At 39.2% G+C, this 12007-nt stretch overlaps 1 protein-coding gene across 2 annotated transcripts in view; it reads left to right on the top strand.

Moving 5' to 3' along the window:
- Positions 1-12007, top strand: part of Usp6nl (USP6 N-terminal like) — a 131530-nt gene that overhangs the window by 25199 nt on the left and 94324 nt on the right. The window contains exon 1 of one of the 2 annotated variants that reach the window (XM_038333902.1): positions 3754-4136. The exons of the other annotated variant lie outside the window; for it this stretch is intronic. Within the exon in view, the coding sequence (XP_038189830.1) occupies positions 4064-4136 (73 nt within the window). The 5' untranslated portion in view covers positions 3754-4063. Of the gene's footprint in view, positions 1-3753; positions 4137-12007 lie in introns of those variants that run through there. 2 annotated transcript variants of the gene reach the window in all.

A 12007-nucleotide genomic window follows, 5' to 3' on the forward strand; every position in this document is an offset into this window, starting at 1 on the left:
CCTCAAAAAACAATTCAGATGGAAAGAAAAAGCTGTTAGTTATGCAGTGACGGTAGTGCCACTATCGCACCAGTGGGCACATTTTCCCTGGAGGTGCGTGCTGCAGCAGCATGAAGGGAAGGGTCTAGTGCTGGATAAGACTGTGCATATGTATTTCTTAATAACATGATGATCTTTTTTTTTTTAAAAAAAAAGGTTTCCCTTTCTAAAAAGAAATAATAGTGAAATAGTAAATTGTATTTACTGTAATAATATAGCAAAAAGAAAAATGTAAACATTTCTATAGAATGCTACTATTTAGAAACCCTCCTATCATTTTAAGGTGGTGTCTTAGTTAGGGCTGATTTTGCTCTGAAGAGACACCATCACCATGACAACTCTTATAAAGAAAAACATGTGACTGGGGTTTGCTTACAGTTCATTACTATCTTAGTAGAAAGCATGGTGGCATGCATACAGACACGGTGCTGGAGCGGTAGTTGGAAGTTCTACCCTGGATTGGCAGCAGCAGGAAGTGAGAGTGACACTAGGCCTAGTTTGAGCATCTGAACTTCACAGCCCACCCCAGCGACATACTTCCTCCAACAAGGCCTCCTAAACGATGCTACTTCCTATGGGGCTCTGGGGGCCGTTTTCATTCAAACCATCCCAGGTGGTTGTCTGAGGTTTTGTTATAGCCGTGCAAAGTTAACACAACCCACATCCTTTAGGCATGCCAAACTATGCTGAGGTAATAAAAGCAATAACGAGGGTCACAACTGGGATATGTGGTGAGATCCTGCTTCAAAAACAAAACAAAACAAAAACAATAAAAACACTTTCATTGTTCAAACAACAGACTCATTTCCCACAAGTGCAGTGTCTGCTGCAGATCAGGTGAAGGCTTTAGGTCACATCAGCATTTCTCTCAAGTAGGACCTTGCTGGTGTTAGACCCAGTGGCAGAGGGAGAACAGAGAGAAAGTGAACTTTTTTTGTTGTTTTGTTTTTTGAGACCGGGTTTCTTTGTAGTTTTGGAGCCTGTCCTGGACTAGCTCTTGTAGACCAGGCTGGCCTTGAACTCCGCCTGCCCCTGCCTCCCGAGTGCTGGGATTAAAGGTGTGCACCACCACCACCTGGCGAAAAAGTGAACTTTTAATACTGTGGTTTTCAATCTTTCTAAAGCTGAGACCCTGTAACACAGCTCCTCATGTGGGACCCCAACAATAAAATTAACTGTAATTAAGCTACTGTTATGAATCATAATGTGTAAATACCTGTGTTTTCTGATGGTCTTTGGTGACCCCTGTGAAAGGCTTGTTTACTACCAGAGGGTCAAGACCCACAGGTTGAGAACCACTAATTCAGAGGAAAAATTATGAATACTTTTTTGATATTTTTCTTTTTACACACACACACACACACACACACACACACACACACACACTTTCTCTGTAGTGGAAACTTTGTGTTTTGTACCTTCTGTTCTTATCCCTGTACAGTTAACATTTCCCATGATATTCTTCTAGAGCAGAGACCCTTAGTTTTTACCAAATGTTAGGATCATTTGAAGGAGAGTTTTTCAAATCCTCTGGTAGTATGTTTTGGTGGTGATTTTCATTTTTAAATCAATACTAATCCAGTAGGGTGGGATAATGCAACTGAAGATTTATGGAAAAATGAATTCTATATTCTTTTCGTCAAACATAATGTTTATTGAGAGGATAATGTACCACGTTGGGCGCCAATCTGTAGAAGGAGCGGCGTCCCGCCACCTGGTGTAGAATGGAGTGGTGGGCTGTGTCCCGCCACCCGGCTAGCTTTACCCAAAATAATTACACGGAAACTGTATTCATTTAAATACTGCCTGGCCCCTGGCCCATTATCTGTAGCTTCTTATTGGTTGATTCTCATATCTGTCTTTAACCCATATTTAGTAATTTATATAGCACCATGAGGGGTGGCTTACCAGGAGAGATCTTAACCTGCGTCCATCTTGGAGAGGAGAAGCATGGCGACTGCCTGAAGCGTCTCCCCAACTCTTTCTTCCCACAATTCTGTTCTGTCTACTCCGCCTACCTAATTTTCTGTCTCTTAAAGGGCCAAGGCAGTTTTCTTTATTAATTAACCAATGAAAGTAACATAGACAGATAACTCTCCTCCATCAACCCGGCTAACTTGAAATAATTACACGGAAACTGTATTCTTTTAAACACTGCCTGGCCCATTAGTTCAGCCTCTTATTGGCTAATTTTTCATATCTTGTTTTAACCCATATTTAGTAATCTGTGTAGCACCACGAGGTGATCGCTTACCAGGAGAGATCTTAACCTGCATCCATCTCGGAGAGGAGAGGCATGGTGACTCACTATGGCTACTGCCTGAAGTGTCTCCCCAACTCTGCTTCCTTTCTCCCACAATTCTGTTCTGTCTACTCCGCCTACCTAATTTTCTGTCCTCTTAAAGGGCCAAGGCAGTTTTTTTTATTAATCAATGAAAGTAACACATAGATACTCCTCCATCAGGGACCCAGCCTAGGGCCTTGTGTGAGGCAGCAATCTATCACTGAGGTATATCTGCAACCCTTAAGCTTTAATTTACTAATACAAACATGTACTCTGAAGCTAACAGGTAGTTGAGATAGTTGATCTGTTTTGTCCCTTTTTTTTAACTAGTATTTCCTGCTGTCGTAGGGTTGTAGAGAACTGTTCTCTCAAAAGTTAACACCAGATGGTGACTGTCATAGGAGTGGTGTGTATACACACACACACACACACACACACACACACACACGTATATATACACACACATACACATGCTGAGGCTCTTTTTCCTAGACGAGCTGAAATTTGGGTCCTGAATCCTAAATTTATACTTTTTTTTTTTTTTTTATAGAGGAGTCATGGTGGATTCTTTTATTCATGTGGATTCATTGTATACCTCAATTGAAAAATGGGAAAACAAATAAGTCATGAACTGTTATCTGAAGGCAAAGGAACTGTCTCTGATTTTCTTTGGGATCCACTATTTTATGATGTTAAAAAAGTCAACATAATGAATAGGAAGGAAAGAAAAATAGGAAAGTTGGTAATTTAGCAAAAGGGAATGGGTTGTTGGTGGGGATCAACCTGGAGCCCTTTCCCTTAGCATCTGTAGTTCACCGAGACGGGCTGCTGTGTGATGAACAGAGTGTGAAGCACAGGCGTTAAGCGTTCATTGAGCATTGCTGCAGTTGTGCTGTTGAAGCCATCACATGACAAAAGCAATGATTTTGCTTGTTTTCAATTCTCTGGCCCCTGTCTCTGTGTTGAGAGCATTAAATTTGTGGACTCTCTGGGGGAATTTCTCTGTGTGTGTGAACTTGGACTTTAGTATGATTTTGAATTGCATGGGTGCAATGACCACAGGGTTAGACTGTTGAGGGGTTGTTTTGACATGTTGAGATTGTTATTACATGAATTCATGTACTGAGAAGTCAGGTGTGAGGAGGAAGGGAGGTGAGGAGAAAAGAGAAGAAGGAAGGGAGAGGAATTTACAGGATATTTTTGAGGCACTATATTTTTTATGCAAATCTGGGGAGGTTGGAGTTAGCAAGATAGATTTTTATTTTTATCTACATTTTCTGATTCAAATATAAGGTTTTTGAGAAATTGGAAGAAAGTATTAAAGCTTTCGACAGCACAGGGTATTTTGGTTTTACTTAAAAATTTGCACATAGCATCTGTGATACTATTTGAGAATATATAACACAGACTTGGTATTTCTTGTCGTGGCTTTTGTGCAAGAGTGTTTTGCTGTGCTTGGTGACTTACAGACTACTCATTTTGGTGCTAAGGAACCGAGCTTTGAGGATGGCCTTTTCACATGGACTGAAATCCTTCTCAGGAAGATAGAGCTGGCGCTCTTGTTGTTTTCTATTAACTGCTGCCGAGCTTCATTGTATCTAGGCAAAGCATTTATATCTCTGAAGTTGAACTGTGTTCGTGCTTGAGTGTTCAGAAAGCAGAAATGCGTTAAGCTCTTGATGATGAAACCTGTTGGATCGCTAGTGGAAGCAGCTGGAGCCTTTGGCTTGTTAATTCGCGATGATTCAAGTCTTGCAGATTGTAAAGGAGCTGGTGACACCATCAAGGCAAAAGGCAGCCACAGCAAAGGAAGGTAGGAGCATCACAGAGTGAACAACCGGAGCTCTTTAAGTATTTAAGCATTGATCTAAAGAACCGCTATAAATATTCTGTTCTCATGTGTGCTTTTACGTTTCTGCATTATTACAGTGTCTGAAAAGGACCAGGTAGTATGGCATGATCGTTAACATGTTCATTATTCCTGTTATAAGCCCCAAATTAGAAGTATATTATTTTATTAAAGGCACAGAGACCAAAAAGGAGTTATTATACTCTGCTGTGACAGTGTTTCCATACTGCATTGGGGATTTTGGTGGTAGGCAAAGAATTGCTATAATCCTCTTATTCTTAAAATATAATCACTGCAGAATTAGAAGGGGGCAAGCTAGAAGTCTGCTTATAATAGGGCAGAACAGGTGGTTCTTACTTCTGTGAATAGCTGATGAAATAATAGTAATAAATAAGAATTGGCCAGTGCTTGGTAAGTTTGTCTTTCTTAGTGAACAGCCACTTTCTTCTGTTTAAATTGTATGCTTCACTGGCATTGTTTGTATTAAAGCCAGTCATGCACTGGAGCATGTGCCAGAGGCATTTTGAAATACAGTAAGCATACTTTAAATTGCGTTTCTGACTTGCCTGTTTTAAATGAGTGACATGCTTAGAAGATGTACATGTATGTATATTTTTGGTTTTTGAATGTTTGAAATAATAAACCTCTAACTAGGGATGGATTTTCAGCATCTACAGGCGGTCAGCTAGCGTGATGACCAGCGCTTTCACTTGTTTAGTCTCTGGGTAAAATGTGGCAACTAATAAATGCATGTGCCAGACTACTCACATGTGAGCCTGCGGTGCTTCATGTGTTTGTCTTCTGTATCAGAGCATTCTATTTTTATAGACTTGGGTAATGTCGGTATACCTCAGATGATGCCACATGCAGATTTTAAAAATATTTGTTTTAACATGATATGATCATCATTTGGGAATGAAACTTAAATGAGATTCCAAATATCCTGAGTAAACGGATTTGAATGAATGATGTAAAGTGATACTGTGATAGGCAGCTCAGTCATATACAGAACGGCAGAACTGGAAAAGAAACATGGAAATTGTCTTTTTGCTTATTTTATGGTAGAACAGGATATCTAAATGATTAAACATAATTGCATCTCAGAAAGCAGAACAGTCATGGTTTGCCTTTGGAATGTAATGGTGTTATTTATTTAGCTTCCTATTTTCTGCTTCCCCCCCCCTCTCAAATTCTGAAGTATACTACATTCCCCTCTAAATAGTAGGATTTTAATAATTAAGCCCTAAAAAATTCTTACTACATTTACTATTTCAGGAGAATATAATTAATGTACTCTCAATCTGTTTGAAAATGTCAGATTCATAACTTGACCTTTATAGTCAGAACTTTTTATTGGAATGTTTCTCCTTGATTTTATGTTTATAATTACAGTTACTTGGGATGTACCTGTGGCAGAGGATAATACTGGTTTTATTTTTTTCTTTTTATAATTTTTAAAAATTTTTATTATTTTTGTATATATGAATGTTTTGCCTGCATGTATCTGTAGATGGAAATTTCTGTCCAGCCCAGTCCTGCAGCCATTCAGTCTCAAATAAGTACACAGAGAATTGATGATATTAATTATAATACTGTTCGGCCTATTGCTAAGGCTTATTACTAACTCTTAGAACTTAAATTAACCCCTATTCTTATCTATGTTTATCCATGTTGCTTGGTACCTTTTCTCAGTAAGGTAGTCTCATTGTGCTTCCTCTGCACCTGACTGCGTCCTCTTCCCAGATTCTTCTAGTCTGATTGCTCCGCTTATACTTCCTGCCTGGCTACTGACCAATCAGTGGTTTTTTTTTTTTTTTTTTTTTTTCCAATACAAGTATCTTTACAGTGTACAGGAGCATTATCCCACAGCATTTATCTCTGTGTACCACATGTGTACCTGGTACCTGAGAAGGTGGTGAGGTTCCTTGTGTGTGCTGGAAATCAAACCCAGGTCCTTTGTAACCAGTGAGCCAACTCTCCACCCCTAATATTGTTTTCCTTGTCTTTGAAAGTATGTCTGTGTATCTCTTAGAATGTAGTCGGATGCTGCTTGTTTTTCCTGGCTGCCCAGAACCGAAAAATCACACAGAAACTGTATTAATTAAATCACTGCTTGGCCCATTAGCTCTAGCTTCTTATTGGCTAACTCTTACATATTAGTTTAACCTATCTCCATTAATTTGTATATCACCACAAGGTCATAGCCTACCAGCAAAGTTTCAGCACGTCTATCTCCAGCAGGCTACATGGCATCTTCCTGACTCCACCCTTCCTTCTCCTAGCATTCAGTCCGGTCTTCTCTGCCTACATAAGTTCTGCCCTGTCAACCGGCCAAGGCAGTTTCTTTATTCATTAACCAAGACAGAAGGACCTCCTGGTGTTGCGGGAGCTCCTTCCGCTCCTTCAGCCAATAGCTGCTGAGATACCAGCCCATTGGGGCGTGGTCTCTCTCTTTAAAAAAACGTGGCCACTTCCCTCCACTCGTGCTCTGGCTTCCAGCTCCATTTCCAGTGACTAGGCTCCCTTCCTGATTGCGCAGGGGGCTGTTGTCTGGGATGGTGATCTGTAAGTTTTTCCCCTTCAAATAAATAATCATTCTATTAATCATAATTCCAAACTGGTGTGGGATTGTTTGTGACTTATGACTTCATCCCACATCAATAGTACACTGCCAAAAGATGTGGCATATTAAGGCAATAGTGAGCCATTTGCTCTCAGATTTTAAATTTGGTTCAGGTAGATTTTTTTTCTAACTGGGAAAATAAAAGCAGTTTATAAGGAGACTTTTCTTCTGAGAAGCCCTTTCTGTTAGTTGTATCATTAACATTTATTACTTTTGTTACTTTGCAAATTACTGTTGTATTTTTCTCATTTTAAAGGAAACAGTTATTTTTAAAGACTTATTTTGATTATTTTTTAAAGTATGTGAGTGCACGTGTGTGTATGTATGTGTATATTTGGGTTTGTACACATGAATGAATATAGATGCCTGTGGAGGCAAGAAAAGAACATCGGATCTCCTAGAACTGGAGTTACAAGGCCATTGTGAGCTGCTGGACATGGGTGCTGGGATCTGAATTAGGGTCTTCTATAAGAGCAGTGTGTATTCTTAACCATTTAGCCAGCTCTCCAGCCAACCACACTTTAAATAATGGCACTCCCCTTAATATAATCAGCTTTATGTAGGGCAATGATTCTCAACCTTCCTAGTCCTGTGACCCATTAATACAGTTCCTCATGTTGTGGTGACCCCATAACTATAAAATTACTTCATTTCTGTAATTTTGCTACTGTTATGAATCGTGATATAAATATCTGATATGCGACCCTTGTAAAAGGGTTGTGGGAACCCCAAAGGGCTTGCAACTCACAGGTTGAGGACCAATGGTGTAACTAACTATAAAACACTGGCAATAGGAGTTTAAAGTACAGTGGAGAGATGCACACATACATGCGCAGTGCACACACACAATTAAAAATAATGGAATAAGTTTTCTTTGGTGGAATATGGGAATTTATTGAGGTTACTTCTAGAGACATAGTCAATGTGTTATGAATAGGGACATAGGTGAGCCAGGCCGCTGCACCTTCATAAAGCCCAGCATGGAGGGCTCCTTGCAGCTGCATCTCTAAAAGTATCCTTTCTCAAGGCAACATTTTACTGTTTCTGTAACTTCAGGGAGTGATCATAGGGATCTTGGAGTCTTTTCCATATATTCTTACAGCTAGAATAAGTATTTTAAAAAGTTTAAAATGGCGCTTCTTTTAATAAATATAGGTGATAGAAAATGTAGCATTTTAAGTACTGTGTTTACATAAACAATAAATAAGATAGAAAAGGGATTTTGAAGATATTGTACTGGAATATCAAAGTGAGGATAAAATAATTATATAAGTGATTTATGAGGTTTTGGGAATTAGTTTTCTTTGATACAGGTTGTAAACAGACTTACAGGATCTGAGGGAAGTCGTAATACCTTGGGCAAGGAGGAGAGTTTTGCAGCTTAGTGACTGGTGCTGACAGTTGTTCAGATGGTCTTGTCTGAGAGGTCTTTCTAGTCAGAGTAACCTAATGGGCAGTGTGCACAGCCTTCAGGGGCAGAGGTACAACAGTATAGCTTTGTGAAGTGGAAATGGAAGGCATAAACGATGCTTTGTTCATCAGCAAATAAACATCACAATTCCCTCTGAGGTTGCTTTAGCCTGAGTCTGTGTCTAGGGCCGTGCTCAGCAAAGCTAGAAGAGGACTTGCTCTTAAGCAGACCAAGTAGTCAAACCCCGCAATCTCTTCAGTGTGCGTTAAACTTAAAGGTGACTGACCACTGGGACTGTGACTGTCCAGGTAGCTGCCTTCTCTTTACAAAGCTCATCTTTGTTTGGTTAATCATCTTTGAGAATAGTGTATCTTTCTAGCTTGTCAAACAGAGGCATGCTAAATGTGATTAATTTATGTAAGTTTTATAAGTAAGCAAGGTAGCAGTTCTTCCATGGTCTCTGCTTCATTTCCTGCCTTGAGTTCCTACACTGAGTTCTATTTTGGTTTCTTTTAATTATGAACCTCTAAGCCAAATAAACCCTTTCCCCCAAGTGGCATTTGGTTAGTGTTTTATCACAGCAACAGAAAGCAAATTAGGACATAGGCTAAATATATTTATCTCTGCAAACATCAATTCTTTGTGATAAAAACTTTTGTTGATACAAAGCCCCCACAGCTTTTACCTTAAAGGGAATAAGAGGTAGTTTATTCTGCAAACCATGGGGGAGCACAGATTTACCACACATTCCATGCTCTTATGTGGAAGCAGTTGCATGAAGTTTATAGTTTTACAGAACAAAAAAAGCCATAGATCAAGGCAAGTTAAAAATATCAAAGAGATGGGGGAAGCTTTTCTGTAAGTCTCATGCTCTCTGATGATGTTCTCAGCTTGTGTAAGCCAGTTTCTGCTAGGGATTTCTGGGAATGTTTGCCTTATGAGATGTGTTGTACTGCTTTGTTCTATCCTTCTTTTACCTGGAATGTGAATGCAATTCCTCCAGTAGCAGCAGCCATAATGTAACCACAAGGACAAAAGCAGTACAGTACAAGGGAAATACAGAAGTCGGACTTCTGTGGCACCAGTGACATTAAGACACATCTATCAACCCTGACATTTATTGTCAAATAATCCTAAGTTACCTGCTATCCAATGTGATAAAGAAATAAGACAAAGAAGTAAAAAAAGATGTCATTTAAATATATAGTCTTTTAATGTACAGCTTTGTTTTGTGTCGATGCTGACATTTTTACGAAGGGGAAATACAAATAGGACCAATGTGGTGGTGGGTATATTGGTGACCTGTGATTGTTTTGCTGTCATATGACTTCATGCAAGTCCATGAATGTTTTCCAAGACTTCATACAGCTTTTAAACATTGTACTCTACTTTGGTTTTTTGTTGATTTTGTTAACCTTATGGGTAACACTAGCAATTCCTAACTCTTTGACTCTTTAATTTTTTTTGCATACACACAGATGCATATACAGTAAAATAAATATTTCTTAGTAGTCTTAGAAAGTTAGGTAGTTATCTATAAATAGGAATCATTTTGGGGGATTTTCATACTTTACTGCTGAGTTGATACACAGTTATGTGAGAGACTGATAAACAGGAAAGGCAGATTAAGGGCACAAACTCTTAAACAGACGGGCTCACTCAGTCCTGGATTTGTTCCCCTGTTTGCTGTATGCATCAGGTTCTGAACAGTAGGGTTGTGACACTGGTGACTACTTTGCAAGAATGTTGTGAGCACTGAATGGCATGTGGTGCATGGGCTTGAGACCTGGTAAAGATGACATGTGAACTGCTGTTAGCGTTCTGTTGAGCTCGTTACGATTGTTTCACTGTTGTATATGTTGTATACAAGGAAATACAGAAATCTGGACTTCTGTGACACCAATGACATTAAGACACGTATAATCTTCAACCTCTTAGGTGACTGATTGGTGTTTATGTCCTGAACAATATTTATAGCCTTGTGGTCAGTGGTTAGATGCAGTACAGCCATCTCTATGAATTTCTGTGACAGCACCTGTGGTGACTTGAATAGGAATGGTCTTCATAGAGTCATATTTGAATGCTTAGGGAGTGGTGTTAAGCGTGGCCTTAATGGAGTAGGTGTGGTCTTGTTGGAGGAGGTGTATCACTGGGGGCTTGTTTTGGAGTTTGAAATGCCTAAGCCAGGTTCAGTGGCCCCATCTTTCCTGCTGCTTCTGGATCCCAATGTAGAACTCCCAGCTACCTCTCCAGCACCATGTCTACTTATGTGCTGCCATGCTTCCTGTCCTGACAGTAATGGACAGTAATAACCTGTAAGTCAGTCCCAATTAAATGCTCTCCTTTATAAGAGTGACCGTGGTCATGCTGCCTCTCCACAGCAATAGAACAGTGACAAAGACCGTGCCCGTTTACTTGTGTTTTGAGAGTTCGAGGCAGAGTGATTTATCTTTAGATTTAGAAATGTAACATTTAAAGTAAGAATTATTTTTAAGGCAAAGTTAATTGATAGAAAGTTTTATCAAGGCTGTATTTAGGAATTATATTTACTTTAGATCATATGACATTTTCTTTTTCTCAAAAGAAATTCTCTGGGCTGGAGAGATGGCTCAGAGGTTAAGAGCATTGCCTGCTCTTCCAAAGGTCCTGAGTTCAATTCCCAGCAACCACATGGTGGCTCACAACCATCTGTAATGAGGTCTGGTGCCCTCTTCTGGCCTGCAGGCAGACACAAACAGAATATTGTATACATAATAAATAAACAAACAAACAAATATTTTTTTAAAAAGAAGTTCTCTCTGGGTAAATGAGCCCTTTTATTAGCTCATTGGTTCATGTGTCATTGAGTAGACATGGTACAGAGAGCTTTGAAGGAGGACAGCATTAAGGCAGTAAGTTTTCGGTCAGTCACACCTTGAGCCTCTTAACTTATTCAAAGGTTACCTTTGAATTGATTACTTGCTTAAAATTGAGTGGGATGGACTACTTGACAGACTTCCCCTCTCTAGATGGTCAGTAGCAGCTGTGCTGGGTGCTGATGAGAATTCTGCATGTGGCGGCTACTAGCCATATGTGGTTATTGGAATAATTAAAATTAAACAAGACAGAACTATGCCAATCCCTCGGTTATATTTGCACAAGGTAAGTGTTCAGTAGCCACAATGCAGTCAGATGGCAGTAGTGCATAGATCTGCCTGTCTGGGTTTGCCTTTTGAGTTTAGTATTCACTAGATCACATGCCCTTGAGCAGGTTACTTGGTTCTTGGTAAGCCTTAATTTCTTCATAGTATAAAAGGGGACAGATGGCCTTTTGTTTGTTTGTTTATATTTGTGAGACAGGGGTTTCTCTGTGTAGCCCAGGCTGCTCTGGAACTTACTTTGTAGATGAGGCTGGCCTTGAAACAGAGAGATCTGCCTGCCTTTGCCTCTGATGGCTGGAATTAAAGTTGTGCGCCGCTCCTGCTGCAACCGCCCAGCAGGATAGAGATTCTTATAAGGCTGTTAATTGTGGAGAAAGTGAGTCAATATTTGTAAAGCAGCACCTGGCAAGCAAGAAAATGCCTGTTAAATAAACAAATGTTTGTTAAATAGATTATACATTATTATACATTATTATATAGGTATACCTGTTGAATATATTTATAATATGTTTAGTGTACATTATTATACATTTATATTTATTATATTTTATGATTTTACATTTTTATACATTATACATTTATGCATGTTAAATAGATTTGTTATACATTTATTATACGTTATTGTACATTTAGATTTATTATATTTTATGATTTATTGTTT

Source organism: Arvicola amphibius, chromosome 6 (assembly GCF_903992535.2).
Source record: "Arvicola amphibius chromosome 6, mArvAmp1.2, whole genome shotgun sequence".
In the NCBI taxonomy this organism is placed as follows: domain Eukaryota; kingdom Metazoa; phylum Chordata; class Mammalia; order Rodentia; family Cricetidae; genus Arvicola; species Arvicola amphibius.